Consider the following 20,587-nt stretch of genomic DNA (forward strand, 5'->3'; position numbering starts at 1 on the left):
TGTTTTTCTTCATAAGGCAAAATCATGAGCAGGCCTTTGCCTTATCATATCTACTTTTTTGGGGGACTGTTGACCTGTTGGATACTGTGTACCTCTTCTGCCAACAAATGTACTGTTAGACATGAAGTAGCTGATTGTAGTCATCTGAAGTTGACTCAAATACCTGATGACCTCCCAACAAACATAACTGTGTTGAATCTTACCCATAATCAACTCAGAAGATTGCCACCTGCCAATTTTACAAGATACAGCCAACTTACTATCTTGGATGGGGGATTTAACTCCATCTCAAAGCTGGAGCCAGAACTGTGTCAAAGTCTCCCTTGGTTGGAAGTTTTGAACCTCCAGCACAATGAGATATCCCAGCTTTCTGATAAAACCTTTATTTTCTGCATGAATTTGACTGAACTCCATCTAATGTCCAACTCAATCCAGAAAATTCAAAATGATCCCTTTAAAAACCTGAAGGTAAGAAAAATGAACATTTTCATGTAAGAAGTGAAAAATATATTATCAAATGTTGTTTTCAAGTCATTTATGCATCATTAGACTTTGTAGCCATCAAGATGAAGAATGAGAAGTCTGATCTACATAAATGGGAAGAGGGGGACCCCACACTCAGATATGACCATTATGATTGGAAATATTTTCAAAAGAGCAAATACTGTCTTAAGTCAGTTTCAATCTTAATTTTAAAGAACTCTCATCTCTCACATCCTTCCACTTGAAACAGAACTTAGATATAAGATGTTGAGACCAGAGACGAATCAGAATATCCCATGATGAAAGGCAAATAAACTCTCAGTACTGCTGATTTAGTACCTGCAGTGATGAAAAAGTGTCGAGTCCAAAATCTGATTTAAATAAAGTTACAAACTGATGCATGATAAAGCAAATTGTTCAGTGAAAAATTACCTCCTTTTGATTTATGAAATCTTCTACAGTATTGCTTTTCCAGTGGCTACCACCTTTTTCTTGTCAGCACTTTACTTGAATTGTAGATCTATGCAAAACGTATGCTAGTGTCTTTATTTTTTTTTCCTTTTTTTTTCGTTTATTTATATTAGTTGGAGGCTAATTACTTTACAATATTGTAGTGGTTTTTTGCCATACATTGATATGAATCAGCCATGGATTTACATGTATTCCCCATCCTGAACCCCCCTCCCACCTTCCTTCCCATCCCATCCCTCTGGGTCATCCTAGTTCCCCAGCCCTGAGCACTTGTCTCATGCATCAGACCTGGACTGGTGATCTGTTGCACAATTGATAATATACATGTTTCAATGCTATTCTCTCAGATCATCCCACACTCACCTTCTCCCATAGAGTCCAAAAGTCTGTTCTATATATCTGTGACTCTTTTTTCGTCTTGCATATAGGGTTATTGTTACCATCTTTCTAAATTCCATATATATGTGTTAGTATACTGTATTGGTGTTCTTTTTTTCTGGCTTATTTCACTCTGTATAATGGGCTCCAGTTTCATCCATATCATTAGAACTGATTCAAATGTATTCTTTTTAATGGCTGAGTAATATTCCATCATGTGTATGTACCACAGCTTTCTTATCCATTCATCTGCTGATGGGCATCTAGGTTGCTTCCATGTCCTGGCTATTATAAACAGTGCTGTGATGAACATTGGGGTACATGTGTCTCTTTCAGTTCTGGTTTCCTCAGTGTGTATGCCCAGGAGTGGGATTGCTGGGTCATATGGCAGTTCTATTTTTTTTAAGGAATCTCCACACTGTTCTCCATAGTGGCTGTACTAATTTGCTTTCCCACCAACAGTGTAAGAGGGTTCCCTTTTCTCCACACCCTCTCCAGCATTTATTTCTTGTAGACTTTTGGGTAGCAGCCATTCTGACTGGTGTGAAATGGTACCTCATTGTAGTTTTGATTTGCATTTCTCTGATAATGAGTGATGTTGAGCATCTTTTCATGTGTTTGTTAGTCATCTGTAGGTCTTCTTTGGAGAAATGTCTGTTTAGATCTTTGGCCCATTTTTTGATTGGGTCATTTATTTTTCTGGAATTGAGCTGCAGGAGTTGCTTGTATATTTTTGAGATTAATCCTTTGTTGCTTCATTTGCTATTATTTTCTCCCATTCAGAAGGCTGTCTTTTCACCTTGATTATAGTTTCCTTTGTTGTGCAAAAGCTTTTAAGTTTAATTAGGTCCCACTTGTTTATTTTTGCTTTTATTTCCAATATTCTGGGAGGTGGGTCATAGAGGATCTTGCTGTGATTTATGTCGGAGAGTGTTTTGCCTGTGTTCTCCTCTAGGAGTTTTATAGTTTCTGCTCTTACATTTAGATCTTTAATCCATTTTGAGTTTATTTTTGTGTATGGTGTTAGAAAGTGTTCTAGTTTCATTCTTTTACAAGTGGTTGACCAGTTTTCCCAGCACCACTTGTTAAAGAGGTTGTCTTTTTTCCATTGTATATCCTTGCCTCCTTTGTCGAAGATAAGGTGTCCATAGGTTCGTGGATTTATCTCTGGGCTTTCTATTCTGTTCCATTGATCTATATTTCTGTCTTTGTGCCAGTACCATACTGTCTTGATGACTGTGGCTTTGTAGTAGAGTCTGAAGTCAGGCAGGTTGATTCCTCCAGTTCCATTCTTCTTTCTCAAGATTACTTTGGCTATTCGAGGTTTTTTGTATTTCCATACCAATTGTGAAATTATTTGTTCTAGTTCTGTGAAAAAATACCGTTGGTAGCTTGATAGGGATTGCATTGAATCTATAGATTGCTTTGGGTAGAATAGCCATTTTGACAATATTGATTCTTCCAATCCATGAACACGGTATGTTTCTCCATCTGTTTGTGTCCTCTCTGATTTCTTTCATCAGTGTTTTATAGTTTTCTATGTATAGGTCTTTTGTTTCTTTAGGTAGATATACTCCTAAGTATTTTATTCTTTTTGTTGCAATGGTGAATGGTATTGTTTCCTTAATTTCTCTTTCTGTTTTTTCATTGTTAGTATATAGGAATGCAAGGCATTTCTGTGTGTTAATTTTATATCCTGCAACTTTACTATATTCATTGATTAGTTCTAGTAATTTTCTGGTAGAGTCTTTAGGGTTTTCTATGTAGAGGATCATGTCATCTGCAAACAGTGAGAGTTTCACTTCTTCTCTTCCTATCTGGATTCCTTTTACTTCTTTTTCTGCTCTGATTGCTGTGGCCAAAACTTCCAACACTATGTTGAATAGTAGTGGTGAGAGTGGGCACCCTTGTCTTGTTCCTGATTTTAGGGAAATGCTTTCGATTTTTCACCATGAGATAATGTTTGCTGTGGGTTGTCATATATATGACATTATGTTGAGGTATGTTCCTTCTATTCCTGCTTTCTGGAGAGTTTTTATCATAAATGGATGCTGAATTTTGTCAAAGGCTTTTTCTGCATCTATTGAGATAATCATATTTTTTTATCTTTCAATTGTTAATGTGGTGTATTACATGATTGATTTGCAGATATTAAAGAATCCTTGCATTCCTGGGATAAAGCCCACTTGGTCATGATGTATGATCTTTTTAATATGTTGTTGGATTCTGTTTGCTAGAATTTTGTTAAGGATTTTTGCATCTATGTTCATCAGTGATATTGGCCTGTAGTTTTCTTTTTTTGTGGCATCTTTGTCTGGTTTTGGAATTAGGGTGATGGTGGCCTCATAGAATGAGTTTGGAAGTTTACCTTCCTCTGCAATTTTCTGGAAGAGTTTGAGTAAGATAGGTGTTAGCTCTTCTCTAAATTTTTGGTAGAATTCAGCTGTGAAGCCATCTGGTCCTGGGCTTTTGTTTGCTGGAAGATTTCTGAATACAGTTTCAATTTCCATGCTTGTGATGGGTCTGTTAAGATCTTCTATTTCTTCTTGGTTCAATTTTGGAAAATTATACTTCTCTAAGAATTTGTCCATTTCTTCCAATTTGTCCATTTTATTGGCATAGAGCTTCTGGTAGTAGTCTCTTATGATCCTTTGTATTTCTGTGTTGTCTGTTGTGATCTCTCCATTTTCATTTCTAATTTTGTTGATTTAATTCTTCTCCCTTTGTTTCTTGATGAGTCTGGCTAATGGCTTGTCAATTTTATTTACCTTTTCAAAGAACCAGCTTTTGGTTTTATTGATTTTTGCTATGGTCTCTTTTGTTTCTTTTGCATTTATTTCTGCCCTGATTTTTAAGATTTCTTTCCTTCTACTAACCCTGGGGTTCTTCATTTCTTCCTTCTCTAGTTGCTTTAGGTGTAGAGTTAGGTTATTTATTTGACTTTTTTATTGTTTCTTGAGGTAAGCCTGTATTGCTGTGAACCTTCCCCTTAGCACTGCTTTTAAAGTGTCCCATAGGTTTTGGGTTGCTGTGTTTTCATTTTCATTCATTTCTATGCATATTTTGATTTCTTTTTTTATTTCTTCTATGATTTGTTGGTTATTCAGAAGCGTGTTATTTAGCCTCCATATGTTGGAATTTTTAATAGCTTTTTTCCTGTAATTGAGACATATCTTACTGCATTGTGGTCAGAAAAGATGACTGGAATGATTTCAGTTTTTTTGGAATTTGCCAAAGTTAGACTTATGGCCCAGGATGTGATATATTCTGGAGAAGGTTCCATGTGCACTTGAGAAAAAGTTGAAATTGATTGTTTTGGGGTGAAATGTCCTATAGATAGCAATTAGGTCTAGCTGGTCCATTGTGTCATTTAAAGTTTGTGTTTCCTTGTTAATTTTCTGATTAGTTGATCTGTCCATATGTGTGAGTGGGGTATTAAAGTCTCCCACTATTATTGTGCTATTGCTAATTTCCCCTTTCATACTTGCTAGCATTTGCCTTACATATTGCGGTGCTCCTATGTTGGGTGTATATATATTTTTAATTGTTGTATCTTCTTCTTGGATTGATCCTTTGATCATTATGTAGTGTCCTTTTTTGTCTCTTTTCACAGCCTTTATTTTAAAGTCTATTTTATCTGATATGAGTATTGCAACTCCTGCTTTCTTTTGGTCACTGTTTGCGTGAAATATTTTTTTCCAGCCCTTCACTTTCAGTCTGTATGTGTCCCTTGTTTTGAGGTGGGTCTCTTGTAGACAGCATATATAAGGGTCTTGCTTTTGTAGCCATTCAGCCAGTCTTTGTCTTTTGGTTGGGGCATTCAACACATTTACATTTAAGGTAATTATTGATAAGTATGGTCCCATTGCCATTTACTTTGTTGTTTTGGGTTTGCGTTTATACAACCTTTCTGTGTTTCCTGTCTAGAGAAAATCCTTTAGCATTTGTTGAAGAGCTGGTTTGGTGGTGCTGAATTCTCTCAACTTTTGCTTGTCTGTAAAGCTTTTGATTTCTCCTTCATATCTGAATGAGATCCTTGCTGGGTACAGTAATCTGGACTGTAGGTTATTCTGTTTCATTACTTTAAGTATGTCCTGCCATTCCTTTCTGGCCTGAAGAGTTTCTATTGAAAGATCAGCTGTTATCCTTATGGGAATCCCCTTGTGTGTTATTTGTTGTTTTTCCCTTGCTGCTTTTAATATTTTTTCTTTGTGTTTGATCTTTGTTAATTTTATTAATATGTGTCTTGGGGTGTTTTGCCTTGGGTTTATCCTGTTTGGGACTCTCTGGGTTTCTTGGACTTGTGTGACTATTTCCTTCCCCATTTTAGGGAAGTTTTCAACTATTATCTCCTTGAGTATTTTCTCATGGCCTTTCTTTTCGTCTTCTTCTTCTGGGACTCCTATGATTCAAATGTTGGGGCATTTCACATTGTCCCAGAGGCCCCTGAAGTTGTCCTCATTTCTTTTTATTCATTTTTCCACTCTGCTTCATTTATTTCCACCATTCTATCTTCTGCCACCCTTATCCTATCTTCTGCCTCCGTTATTCTACTGTTGGTTCCCTCCAGAGTGTTTTCTATCTCATTTATTGCATTATTCATTATTAATTGACTCTTTTTTATTTCTTCTAGGTCCTTGTTAAACATTTCTTGCATCTTCTCAATCCTTGTCTCCAGGATATTTATCTGTAGCTCCATTTTGTTTTCAAGATTTTGGATCATTTTTATTATCATTATTCTAAATTCTTTTTCAGGAAGATTCCCTATCTCCTCCTCTTTTGTTTGGTTTGGTGGGCCTTTTTCATGTTCCTTTACCTGCTGAGTATTTCTCTGCCTTTTCTTCTTGTTTAGATTGCTGTGTTTGGAGTGCCCTTTCTGTATTCTGGTAGTTTGTGGTTCCTCTTTATTGTGGAAGTTCCTCCCAGTGGGTAGGATTGGACGATTGACTTGTCAAGGTTTCCTGGTTAGGGAAGCTTGTGTCAGTGTTCTGGTGGGTGGAGCTGGATTTCTTCTCTCTGTAGTGCAATGGAATGTCCAGTAGTGAGATTTGAAATGTCTATGGGTTTTGTGTGACTTTGGGCAGCCTATATATTGATGCTCAGGGCTATGTTCCTGCATTGTTGAAGAATTTGTGTGTTATGTCTTGTTCTGGAACTTATTGGCTCTTGGGTGGTGGTTGGTTTCAGTGTAGGTATGGAGGCTTTTGGATGATCTCTTATTAATTAATGTTCCCTGGATTCAGGAGTTCTCCAGTGTTCTCAGGTTTTGGGCTTAAACCTTTGCCTCTGGTTTTCAGTCTTATTCTTCCAGTAGCCTCAAGACGTCTCCATCCATACAGCACTGATAATAAAACTTCTAGGTTAATGATGAAAAGATTCTCCACTATGAGGGACACCCAAAGAGGTTCACAGAGTTACATGAAGAAGAGGAGAGGGAGGAAAGAGATAGAGATGAGCAGGAGGAGAAAAAATGGGGAATCAAGATGAGAGAGACAGATCTAGGCAGTACTCTGTTCCCTAAGTGTTCTCTGAAGCCCAGAACACCCACAGAGATTCACAGAATTGGGTTGAGAAAAGAAGGCGGAGGGAGGAAATAGAGGTGACCTGGGGGAGAAAAAGGAGAGTCAAAAGGGGGAGAGAGTAATCAAGCCAGTAATCACACTCCTGAGTAAAAATGGGTACTGAAGATTGGATTCTTAAATGTACAAAATTGATATCAAATACTAAAAAACAAAGATTAAAAATCTAGAGTAGAGGTTAGACTCTTAAAAATACAATATTAAAAAACAAAAACACAAAAAGTATGAGCAATATATATGAAGTTTGCTTTAAAAAATAGGGTCCTTTTTTTTTCCTTGCAAGGTAATAGTGGGTTATAAAAATGAAAGTTAAAGGAGTAATAGAGGACTTAAAAAAGAAGAAGAAAAAAATTTTTTTAATTAAAAAAAAAATAATAGTAAAAATATATCTAGGAATTTCTCTGGAGCTGTTGCAGGCAGTGTGGGTTCAGTTCAGTTTCAGATAGTTCCTTGTTCCAGCTTATACTTCTCAATATCTACAGGCCTCTTCCAGTGTAGTTGGTGTTAACTACAGGGATTTTAGTCTGTTGCACCTATCACTTCTAAAGCGGTTCCGTTTGATTATTTGGCTTCTGTTTGCAGGTCTCTTCAGTGTCTAATTTCTGCCCTGACACAAGTGGGCAGAGGTGGTCTCTTGTTTAGGTTCGCTTGTTCAGTCGTGCTGTGGGGAGGGAGGGGCGCTGCCGACAAATGTCACTGGCCTGTGTGGGGAGCACTCGCAGTGTTCCGGCCACACTGGGTTTGCCCCCCCGCTCACGGTGTGTGTGCTTTCCCTGTCTACACTGCTCAGGCTCCCAGCTGCTCTACAGGAGTGGGCCCTGAGTTGCATGCACTTCCCAGGTCTAAGCCGCTCAGGTTCAGATTCTCGGGTACTCCGCAAAGGCGCAGACTCGGTTGGGCCTGCGTTTTGTGCCTTCCCCGTCAGAGCAGCTCAGGCAACCAGGAGCTTGATGAGCGCACTCTCTTCACGTGCAGCGCGACTTCTCCCCTCCCGGTCCCAGCCTCAGTTTCCGGGTGTGCCTGGTCCGGTGCGCCTTGTGTCTGTTCTGGGGAGCTGATCTCTGGCTGCGACCCTCCCGGCAGATGTCAACCATCCAGAATCTCAGGAAGTCTTTGGTTAGAAACTGGAAGCCTGTTTGCAGTTTGGTAAGGGATGCCCTCTGGGGCCGAGTTTGCCCCTTTCCGTCTCAGGCTGGCACCCGCCTACCCCCTGCCTCTGGCAGGGGATGGACCGGTCTGTATTTTTCCTCCCAGTTAGGTTGCCCTCCAAGATTTGAAAACTTCCCCCAGACCCACTGGTGAGAGGGTTGCCTGGTGTTTGGAAACTTTCTCTATTAAGACTCCCTTCCCAGGATGGATATCCATCCCTAACTCTTTTGTCTCTCTTTTTATCTTTTATATTTTGTCCTACCTCCTTTCAAAGACAATGGGCTACTTTTCTGGGTGCCTGATGTCCTCTGCCAGTGATCAGAAGTTGTTTTGTGGAGTTTGCTCAGCCTTCAAATGTTCTTTCAATGAATTTGTGGGGGAGAAAGTGGTCTCCCTATCCTATTCCTCCACCATCTTAGCTCCTCCCCCCGCTAGTATCTTTAAATCTGAGGCAATTATTAAGTGCTTTTTTATATCAAAGTTATTTTCAGAACTCTTTGTTTTCTTCATTTTGTGGGCTAACAAAAAAACTGAGCATCCCTTGGCCTTAGACACCAAGAATAATGAACACATTTAATATGCTTAGATATATTTATAAAATGATTCACTGGATAGCTGGGGATTTGAAATGCTTTCTTGTTGTGCCTGATGTTGACGTGGATGAAATGTCTTTGGACCCAAAGACCTCAAAATCTGGTTAATTGCTGGCAAGATGTTATTTTTATTTTTAAAACATAAATTGAAGGCTTATGCTATTAGTAGACATTACATAAGACTTTGCCCTAACATGTATCAGCTTTTCCTTATGTTTTGCCTGAGTGGAAGTTTACATATTCAAAAGTAGCACAAAATGGTAAAACATCCCAAAGCACAAACAAAACAGATAAAAATTAGTATTCTGTGCTAGTCAGGATGCAAAATTTACACAACCACCAATATTTCTCAATATAAAAATCCTTTTAAAATTTCATGGCCAATAACATTCTCTTCATGCCTCTTAAGATGCCGTCTCTTCAACTTTTTTTCTGTTGTTTAGATTCAAGACTAATGCATGACTATATGTTTGATAAGCCACATGAATATTTCCTACATTATAAATGAAAGCTTATTATAAATAAGTAAAATGCTTATTATGAATATTCTTTACATCATGACAAATAAAACTTGTCTTTATATTTTGGAAGAGAAGTAAATTCTTTGAATTAAGACATTCATCTTTGTAGCAATGGTGTTTTCAGTAACAATCAGGATTTCTTGTCAGGGAACGTTTAACAGGAGGATTCCTGTGTGCTGTTTTCTATTTCTCATAAATCCTCTGTTCCGTATCAGTTCCTGGTAACAGGAACGAGTGGAACGGCACGCTGCTCCCAGGACTGAGGTCATAGGATGAAACACACACATGGATCTCCTTCAGTAAACATTCTCCTTAGGACAAAACTGCTTAGTCAAGATCCTCTTGAGCTATGGATTGTCTCCTGATCTTATGACCATTGTTAATCCTTTGTTCCCTTGATAATGATTGCTGTAGGTTTGGCTCCACCAGAGACTTGGGTCTCTCTCTCTCTCTCTCTCTCTCTCTCACTCACTCACTCCGGCTAATTTTCTGGAGCGTGGAAACCTGCCGAGCTCACTCTCCTGCCCGGGCTTTCAAGACCTCCTCGAGAGGGTGCCCTGTGCCTCCGTGAGTGGTACAAGTCCTGTCCTAGGGCTTTATTGGTTCTCTGCATAACCCAAGGAATATTAGCTTCTTTCTCTCTTTCACTTTCTTATCGTCAGCTTCGGACCTCCAGGTTCCGGTCCATTAAAGGACCACAACAATTTCTTACTACTCCTACAGTCAGTTTTCTAGAGAAAAATTGAGATGTGCTATTTTGCTGTCCAGTTATTTCTAAGATTCATGTACATTTAGAAGAACCATTTTTGGTGCCAAGACTATAACTTACATACACATTTTTTTTCTCCTCAGAATTTAATCAAATTAGACCTCTCTCATAATGGCTTATCATCTACTAAATTAGGAACTCAGCTCCAACTGGAAAACCTTCAAGAGCTTCTATTATCAAATAATAAAATTTCTTCACTAACACCAGAAGAACTTGATTTCCTTGGCAATTCTTCTTTAAAAAGATTAGAGTTGTCATCAAATCAAATCAAAGAGGTAAGGTAAAAATTCCTGTGTTGTACTTTTCAGTGTGGGCAGACCCTAATTGTCTCATACGGATGAGAATCTAAAGCTAGAAATGAGAAAGGGATGATAACCTTTGTCATGGTTTCCAGAAATCCTTCATACATACTGCTCCGGGCCATTGACGTCAGCCTCACAAGAAAGTGAGTTTGGTAGCTGTTAGAATCCAGAATCTGGGGCTGTGCTGTCAAAAAGAAGTGGAAGGTCCACTACAGACCAGAACTTTGGCCTTGAGGAACCTACATACTTCTCTGGGTCTAGTTTCCTTGCCTATAAAGTGGAAATAATGCTACCTATTGTACAGAAGCCCTGGAAAAGTTAATAATAGTATGATGGTTAAGAGCACAGACTTTCGAATTGAGTTAGCTGATTTCCTGTCTGGGCTTTATCTGTTAGTAATTATGCAATCGGGCAAATGATTCAAGTTCTGTCTGCTCCAGTTCCCTAGATCTAAAATGGATATAGTAATTACACTTCCCCATAGGGTTGTGTGGCAAAGAATTTAGCACAGTCTCTGGCATATAGGAAGTTCTCGATAAATGATAACTAGCATTATATTTTTACAAACATCTTCCTATAACGGAGTAAAGCTAATCTGCTCTTTTTTCGGTCTATGACCATCAATTTGCTAACTATTTTTGCATACAGGTATGTCTGTATTTTATTCCTTTATAAGCCAAGAAGAAGAGTATCGGGAATTCTAAGCAAAATCAAATTTTTATAAAGCTATGTTGATTTTCAGATAAAAAAAGAGACTGTGAATGAAATTATCATGAGATAATAATTAAATATCTTATGCAAGCTATTCATGTTCATTTTGAACAGAATTTTTGGTTTAGAACATCGATTGTAGAAATATATAAATAAATAAATGTAAAATATGTTAAGTAATGAGAAGAAAAAAATCATCCAAAACCCCATAATCCAAGGCAACCAGTGTTAGAATTTGGATATGTTTGTATCCAGCTTTTATCCACCTAATAAAAGAAATAACAACAGCAGATGACATTCATAACAGTACTTAAGTGTCAGGCATTGTGACAAGTTATTTTTTTTAAATTTTATTTTGTATTGGGATATAGCTGATTAACAATGTTGCGATAGTTTCAGGTGATCAGCAAAGGAATACAGCCTAATTTTATACCGTTCTGTAGCTAACTTACGCTTATCATGGTTTTACACAGGAGTACATTGAGGGACTTCCCCCGGTGATCCAGTGGCTAAGACGCAACACTCTCAATGCGAGGGGCCCAGATTCAATCTTTGGTCAAGGAACTAGATTCCACATGATGCAACAGTAAATTGAGATGAGGAAAAGTTAAGGAACTTACCCAGAATCTCAGGTGATGGGCTGGTGACAGAGCTGGGTTTCTAGAAGTGTTAGATCAGGGCATGTACTTTTCCCAGCTGTGTTGCTGATGACAGTGCATTCTGCCTTTTAAAATTAATATCCTGTCATTATCCTCCATGTCATTAAGAGTTATTCAAAAACTTAATTTTAGTGACAGCAAAATAACCCTATCATATAGATTTACCTTAATTAATCTGACCCTTAATTAATTAAAAGACCCTGATGCTGGGAAAGATTGAGAGCAGGAGGAGAGGGGGACGACAGAGGATGAGATGGTTGGATGGCATCACCGACTCAATGGACATGGGTTTGGGTAGACTCTGGCAGTTGGTGATGGACAGGGAGGCCTGGTGTGCTGCGGTTCATGGGGTCGCAAAGAGTCGGACATGACTGAGCAACTGAACTGAATCTAATCATTTTCCTGCTTTGTATTTTGACTCACTTATGATAAAGCACACTTTCTTCCACCTTTCTGTTATTTCTTCCATTAGCTCTAAGGTCACACAAGTGACACGTTAGAAACCAGAGCCTCTTTGCTCTCCCAGAAGACTTGGTCTATCCTCTCTGGATTCCTTCTCTCCTGCCTTCTGCCCTCTTGTTCCAGCGCTGAGTCCCAGGGCAGCCAAGGCTTCCAGTGAGGGTCTGGGGGGCAGAGCATAAGGCAGATGGAAACAAGGTAATGAAATAATCAGCAGAAACCTTGGTGGAAAGACAGAGTGTTGCTGGAGCTCAGAGTCACAGAAGGGAAAGCGTATGTCAGTGAACACTTCAGTCAGTGGGTGGTAATAAAATCCATTCCTTCATTCCAGGGTGTTCACTGAGAGCAGTGATCACCAAGACAGAAACAGCACCTGCCCCAGAGCTTACTTTGCAAAGAGTTTACTAATTACAGTTATACTTAGTGTGGTGAAGTAAAAGTACTAAGTGTGTGTGTTAGCCACTCAGTCATGTCCAACTCTTTGTAACCCCATGGACTGTGGCCCGCCAGGCTCCTCTGTCCATGGGATTCTCCAGGTAAGAATACTGGAGTGGGTAGCCCTTCCCTTCTCCAGGGGATCTTCCCCACCCAGGGATCAAACCCAGGTCTCCCACATTGCAGGCAGATTCTTTACTATCTGAGCCACCAGGGAAGCTGCTTAACCTAGTCTGAGAGATCAGGGAAGACCCTCTGAAGAAGTGGCATGGAGGCCAAGATGTGGGTGCTGAGTAGTAGCCAGTGACCAGTGGGAGTACAGGCTGGAGCAGGAAGTGGGTGACCAAGGCACAGAGGAAGGAGCTGGGAAAGAGAGGGATGGAGAGAAAACCCAGAGGAGGTGGTGAAAGAGGAAAGGAAATTGAGTAAAGAACTGTACCTGTTTTCCAAGTGTCATACAGACTCTACTGTGTTTTGATTATTAACCTCTTCTTCCATCCCACTCTTAGTTCTCTCCTGGGTGTTTTCATGCCATTGGAAAATTATCTGGCCTCTCTCTGAACAATGCCAAGCTGAGCCCCAGTCTCATAGAGAAGCTCTGCTTGGAATTGTCAAATACAAGCATTGAGAATCTGTCCCTGAGCAGCAACCAGCTGGACACAATCAGCCACATGACCTTCGATGGACTGAAGCAGACAAATCTCACCACACTGGATCTTTCCCGTAACTCCTTACGTGTGATGGGTAATGACTCCTTTGCCTGGCTTCCACATCTCGAATACCTCTTTCTGGAGTATAATAACATAGAGCATTTGTCTTCTCGCTCTTTTTATGGGCTTTCCAGCTTGAGACACCTGAACTTGAGACGGTCTTTTACTAGACAAAGCATTTCACTGACTTCGCTCCCCAAGATTGACGATTTTTCCTTTCAGTGGCTAAAATGTTTGGAGTACCTCAACATGGAAGATAACAACTTTCCAGGCATAAAAAGAAATACTTTCACAGGATTGGTGAGGCTGAAATTTTTAAGTCTATCTGACTCCTTCTCAAGTTTGCGGACTTTAACAAATGAGACATTTCTATCACTCGCTGGTTCTCCTCTGCTCCTACTCAACCTAACCAAAAATAAAATCTCAAAAATACAGAGTGGTGCTTTTTCTTGGTTGGGGCACCTGGAGATGCTTGACCTCGGCCTGAATGAAATTGGGCAAGAACTCACAGGCCAGGAATGGAAAGGCCTAGACAATATTGTCGAACTCTACCTTTCCTACAACAAATACCTAGAGCTGACCACCAACTCTTTCACCTCAGTTCCAAGCCTTCAAAGACTGATGCTCCGAAGGGTGACCCTGAAAAATGTGGATAGCTCCCCTTCGCCTTTTCACCCTCTTCTGAACCTGGTCATTCTGGATCTAAGCAACAACAACATTGCCAACATAAATGATGAATTGTTGAAGGGTCTTGAGAAACTAGAAATTCTGGATTTGCAGCATAACAACTTAGCTCGGCTCTGGAAGCATGCCAACCCTGGTGGTCCTGTTCAGTTTCTAAAAGGTCTTTCTCGCCTCCACATCCTTAACTTAGAATCTAATGGCTTTGATGAGATCCCAGTGGAAGCCTTCAAGGACTTACATGAATTGAAGAGTATTGATTTAGGAATGAATAATTTAAATATCCTTCCACAATCTGTATTTGATAATCAAGTGTCACTAAAGTCATTAAGCCTTCAGAAGAACCTCATAACATCTGTTGAAAAGACTGTTTTTGGGCTAGCATTCAGGAACCTGAATGATTTAGATATGCGTTTTAATCCATTTGATTGTACCTGTGAAAGCATTGCCTGGTTTGTTAATTGGATTAATAGTACCCACACCAACATCTCTGAACTAAGGACCCATTACCTCTGCAACACTCCGCCTCAATACCATGGTTTCCCAGTAGTGCTTTTTGATGTATCAGCCTGCAAAGACAGTGCCCCATTTGAACTCCTTTTCATGATTAGCACCAATATCCTTTTGATTTTTATCTTTATTGTACTGCTTATCCATTTTGAAGGCTGGAGGATATCTTTTTATTGGAATGTTTCAGTGCATCGAGTTCTCGGTTTCAAAGAAATAGACAGAGCAGAGCAGTTTGAATATGCAGCATATGTAATTCATGCCTATAAAGATAGGGATTGGGTCTGGAAGCACTTCTCCCCAATGGAGGAAGAAGATCATACTCTCAGATTTTGTTTGGAAGAAAGGGACTTTGAGGCAGGTGTCTTTGAACTTGAAGCAATTGTGAACAGCATCAGAAGGAGCAGAAAAATTATTTTTATTATAACACAGAATCTGTTGAAAGATGCATTATGCAAAAGGTAGGTGAACACCATGACATTTAAAATGTATTCTTATCTTTAAATTGAGCTTTTGGTTTTTTAAAATTTTTTTAATTTTATTTTATTGATTTGGCTGTGTCCTCTTAGTTATGGCACTTGGGATTGTCCATGCATCATGGGGTGCATCGGCTCTCTAGTTGTGGTCCGTGGGCTCAGCAGTTGGCAGCATGCAGGCCTAGTTTATCCACAGCATGTGGGATCCTAGCTCCCCCGTGCGTGCTTGCTCAGTCACTTCAGGCATGCCCGACTCTTTAGTTCCCCCATCAGGGATCAAACCCATGTCCACTGCATTGGCAGGTGGAGTCTTTATCACTGAGCCAACAGGGAAGCCTCAGGACCACCAGAAAGTGAAAGTGAAAGTCACTCAGTCATGTCTGACCATTTGTGACCCCATGGACTATACAGTCCATGGAATTCTCCAGGCCAGAATTCTGGAGTGGGTAGCCGTTCCCTTCTCCAGAGGATCTTCCCAACCCAGGGATCAAACCCAGGTGTCCCGCGTTGCAGGCGGATTCTTTACCAGCTGAGTCCTTAAGGAAGCCCCTGAACCACCAGGAAAGCCCCTGAATCGAGCTTTTAAATATTATTAACATTATTACTCACAACTCAAAGTATTTTAAAAATAAAATTAAGAAGAAATATAACCTGGGTTTTAGTGACAAGACTAAAGTTAATTACAAGGAGAATGTTAGATTTTAGAGCTTTGGCCTGTTAAAAACTGTGTATTGATATATGACTTAATGTTTTTAACTTAGATTCAAGGTTCACCATGCAGTTCAGCAAGCTATTGAACAAAACCTGGATTCCATTATATTGATCTTTCTTGAGGAGATTCCGGATTATAAACTGAATCATGCACTCTGTCTGCGAAGAGGGATGTTTAAATCTCATTGCATTTTGAACTGGCCGGTTCAGAAAGAACGGGTAAATGCTTTTCATCATAAATTGAAAGTAGCACTTGGGTCCAGAAATTCAGTACATTAAATTTATTTCAAGACTAAATTAAAGGAGTAAGTTTCCTAATTTTAAAAAGTTCCATGGTAAATTTACATTTTCCTTGACAATAGCATAAATCTGTTTGTTCATATTCATAAGTAAGAATATCACCACTATGTCTCTTCTATGGAAATATGTCTCCCTATTTCAGGCCTTTTATTACCAGTTGACATAATCTGACCCAAAATAAACATATAAGAATATCTTTTACTAACAAACACACAGTTAGGTTACTGAGGACTATGAAAACAGTTTTGAAATAGTCCTCAATTTAAAGAAAAGTTAGAGGTATATGAGGGTTTGTGATAATTATATTTGTTATTTCTTTTTCTGGATCCACTCAGAATAAAATATGACTTTTAATGGGTACAATGCTATTTCAGTTGTAAAAGGGTAAAATGTACACCCATATTTTTAAAAGTTTAATTACAGCAATTTTTTAACTGCAAACTTTGTGTTTTAGTGGTGCCTGTTGCAGTGTTGATTTTATTAAATGTTAAATGCCATTTTAGTAAACATGTGTGTGTGCTCAGTTGCTGAGTTGGTGTCTGACACTTTTCGACCCTGTGTCTGGGCACTTCATCAGTCCATGGGATTTCCCGGGCAAGAATATTGGAGTGAGTTGCCATTTCCTTCTCCAGGGGATCTTCCCGACCCAGGGAACAAACCCATGTCTCTTGTACCTCCTGACTTGGCAGGCAGATTCTTTACTACTGTGCCACCTGGGAATCCCATACACGCAGGACAAAAAACATTTATTCTTCATTTTGATTACTTAATAAAATAAATATTTTAATAAATACTTATGTTTCCTGATATTTGGAATTCTGAGGCATAAGAAGAAACAATTCTTTTACTTACAAGTGTTTCAGGAAGGCTTACTTCCTGAAGGTTAATTAGTAGATTGGTTTTGTGGAAACAAAATATTGTCTTACCCTGGTCACAGACTCAGGAGATGGCACATGCCAATTCACTTGGTTCCACTGGGATTTTCTGCCTGCCAATCTTGAAAATTATAGTGATTAACAAAATCTTAACTATTCCTACCTGACTCATTTGAAAAGACCCTGATGCTGGGAAAGATTGAAGGCAGGAGGAGAAGGGGAGGACAGAGGATGACATGGTTGGATGGCATCACTGACTCAATGGACAAGAGTTTGAGTAAACTCCAGGAGATGGTGATGGACAGGGAGGCCTGGCATGCTGCAGTCCAGGGGGTCACAAAGAGTCGGACACAACAGAGCTATTGAACTGAACTGAACTATTCCTATATCATTAGTGATGATGATTGTGGTATAATATATTCACATAGACTATATTATTATAACCATTTAAAAAGTATCCTGTGTATAAGTTACTCCTTATGATTATTTTGTTTTACTTTCATTGTATAGTTTAAAAAGGGTCTAATTATTGGAAATAGACGTGAATAGCTTTTTAATATTCAAATATAAGGGAGAGTTGAAATGATCATGCTGAGATACTTTCTGTATTTGAAGCACTCATTTGTCTGCTGAATTTAGGAAGCCTGTGAGATGTCACATTTTGGAGATTTGGTTTAAATATTCTGTGTTTTATATTAACTGTATACATTATATATATACACACACAGAACTATTAAATAGTTCTGTATTCTCAGGGCAAGTTCATGTAATCCTAAAGAAAGTACACTCGCTGTCCTGCTGGTTCTGAAGAACTCTACAACAACATGAGTATATGGAGAATTTATTTTTGCTCACGTTATATGTTACCCTTACACTTGAGATGTTTGTTTTATTGTTTTTTGTTAAGATTTGTTTTCTAACTGTGAAAAGTGAGAGTGAAAGTCACTGAGTCATGTCTGACTCTTTGCGACCCCATGGACTATATAATCCATGGAATTCTCCAGGCCAGAATACTGGAGTGGGTAGGCTTTCCCTTCTCCAGGGGATCTTCCCAACCCAGGAATCAAACCCAGGTCTCCCGCATTGCAGGTGGATTCTTTACCAGCTGAGCCGCAAGGGAAGCCCATCTGTGAAAGAATCCTGTTTTATTTTGGCATCATAAAATATATATCACAACTGCTTTCTTCTTGATGCACTTGGTATGTTATCTATCAATACTCCCAACCTCAGTGAAACATTTCGAGGTCTATTTATTATTATTATGAATTTATCAATATATTATCAGTTTGTGAAAAGCAAAGCAGGAAGTTATTTTGCTTTTTCTCTCTTGCTTATTTGTTTATGAAGTGATCGATCACAGGGGCACAGTTTAAATTGAGCTCAAATGTCATTTTTTAGATGTTGCTTAATATTTGTGAGGTTAGGCTGTACAAGGGATGACCAGTTTAACTGAATATAAATATAACTAATAAAAGGTATAAGCCTTGACTTGTGTTTGGCTCACACAGGAAGCAGCAGCTGGTTCTTCTGCAGGCTGACCTTTCTAATTGTTCTCAGGAGGAGTCCATCCCCCTTGGGTTCAAGACAAAGGGAGTACAGAAAAGGATGTTTGTCTGACCTAATTTCCACAGTTGAGCTGACTTGTCTGAATGCGCTCAGAATGTCATCGTGTAAACCGTTCACCCCAACTCCTTCCCGTTTTCACTTTCAGAACAGAATCCAGCTGAATCAACAACATGGAGTTTGAAATAAATCTAGGTATTGAGATTTAAAAGTGACACCTTTTAGGCTGCAGTAAGTAGGTGCAACCCATTTGTGAGAAGGAGAGGCTTTCAATGCCATTTACTTAACAGTGTTTGCTTTTTTGAATGTCTACCTTGGATTATTTGTAAAAGGGTCTCCATAAGTGATGGCCACCCTGAGAAAATGTAAAGATGTTCCAAATCAAGAGCTCAAAATATGTGTCTTGCCAACCCTAGAGACAGTGGGCATCAGAGATCTTTTGGGGGTGGTGAAAATGTCCTGAAATTGAATTGTGGTTAGTGATTGCACAACACTGTAAATTTACTAAAAATCACTGAATCATACACTTAAAACAGGTGAATTTTTGGTATGAAAATTAAACATTAACATAGCTATTTAAAAATCATATTCATTGAAGAGCTAGCTACATGTGCCTGTACTTAGTCACTAAGTCATGTCTGACTCTTTGGGACCCCATGGAGTGTAGGCTTCTCTGTCCATGGGATTCTCCAGGCAAGAATGCTGGAGTGGATTGACCTTTCCTTCTCCAGTATGTGCCTAACCCTGTGGGATACAGTTGGGTCTGAGATGCACTGTAGGAAGCCGGGCAGTAGGAGCTGGAAGTAGGAAGGGATGCTCAGAGATGGACCTGGCCAAGGAAGGATTTTGGTGAGTGACAAGGAAGATGGCAGAATGAACTGTAAGATGGAAGGAAAGGAGGGAGACGTGGCTTGTTGCTGGAAGATAGTCAGGGTACGCAGAGGATGGAACCATGTTGCAGAGGGCATAGCAGAAGAACTTAGATTTAAGGGGCTAGGTATTTTGTGTTTGTTTTGGTTTTGCTTGTTTCTCATATTTATTTATTTATGTAGCTATGCCTGGTCTAAGTTGCAGCACACAGGGTCTTTGGTTGTGGCATCCGGGCATCTGGTTCCCTGAGCAGGGAGGGAACCTGGGTCCCCTGCATGGGGTACTCAGTGTCTTAGCCACTGAACCACCAGGGAAGTGCTTAAGGTATTTTGAAGTTGTAACTTGGTGGATTTCTATTGGCAAAATGAGAAATTATCATAAAATTCCCTCTTGGGGTCTGTGACTTCGATTTACATGACACCTGGTTGAACAGAGGAGCATAACTTGTAACTTCAGAGTCCACACAAGCCAGACCTGCTCTCACATAACACAAGGGGATTTGAAGCATTTTTTTCCGATAAATATATAAATCTGTATTAAAATAGCAAAGAATGATAATCAATTGATCACTAGTTACTAAGTATACTAGGTGATATGTCAGCCGTTCTTAGCTCTTGCAACCAAGCTTCAATCCATATTACTGTTCAGGGGAAAAACTGGTTCTGTGACTTTCCCCCCACCAGCTTAACAAACAGTCACGAGGGAGGGGTCACAGCACTTTTCAGTGATGGAAAACGTTTCCAGTTCTGGGTGAGAATTCCTGGGAAACCCGTTCTGAATTCTTAGCTCACTTTTATCTTAAGTCAGTTCCCCAGAAAACAGACTCCTGGAGGGAGGTTAACTGAAGCAGGTGTCGAGTTAAAAAATATTCACAACCTAAAAGTTGAGTTGTGTTTTATTCAGCGGGAATTTTTAGAACTTCGAGCCTGGGAGGCAGCACCTCAAGTAACCCCAAGAGAACTGCTCCAAGGAGGCGAAGGGAGGAGCCAGGTTTCAGAGACGTTTTACAACAAAGACTGGGTAGTCTGAACGTCGAAAGATACTTGTTAATTAAAGAAAATCAGATATCTCAAGCTAAGAAATTTAGGACTTTTCCATACATGGGCTTCCCAGGTAGCTCAGCAGTAAAGAATCTGCCTGCCAACCAGGAGACCAGGGTTCGCTCCCTGGGTTGGGAAGATCCCCTGGGGAAGGAAGTGGCAACCCACAATAGTTATCTTGCCTGGGAAATTTCGTGGACAGAGGAGCTAGGAGGTCTACAGTCCATGTGGTTGCAGAGTCAGACATGACTGAACGATTAAACAGCATGCATGGGAAGATGCAAATGTCTGGGATCACTGAAATCATTCCTTTGATATGCACCTCAGCTATCTAGGGCCAGTATC

At 39.6% G+C, this 20,587-nt stretch overlaps 1 protein-coding gene across 4 annotated transcripts in view; it reads left to right on the forward strand.

Moving 5' to 3' along the window:
* TLR3 (toll like receptor 3) overlaps positions 1-16,399 on the forward strand; it is a 36,569-nt gene extending 20,170 nt beyond the window's left edge. For all 4 annotated transcript variants that reach the window (XM_043454410.1, XM_043454412.1, XM_043454411.1 and 1 more), the window contains 4 exons: positions 17-468; positions 10,027-10,218; positions 13,019-14,868; positions 15,645-16,399. In XM_043454410.1, the coding sequence (XP_043310345.1) occupies positions 17-468; positions 10,027-10,218; positions 13,019-14,868; positions 15,645-15,873 (2,723 nt within the window). In that variant the 3' untranslated portion in view covers positions 15,874-16,399. The remainder of the gene's footprint in view (positions 1-16; positions 469-10,026; positions 10,219-13,018; positions 14,869-15,644) is intronic.
* Positions 16,400-20,587: the final 4,188 nt, after the last annotated feature.

The sequence above is a fragment of the Cervus canadensis genome, chromosome 31 (genome assembly GCF_019320065.1).
Source record: "Cervus canadensis isolate Bull #8, Minnesota chromosome 31, ASM1932006v1, whole genome shotgun sequence".
In the NCBI taxonomy this organism is placed as follows: Eukaryota; Metazoa; Chordata; class Mammalia; order Artiodactyla; family Cervidae; genus Cervus; species Cervus canadensis.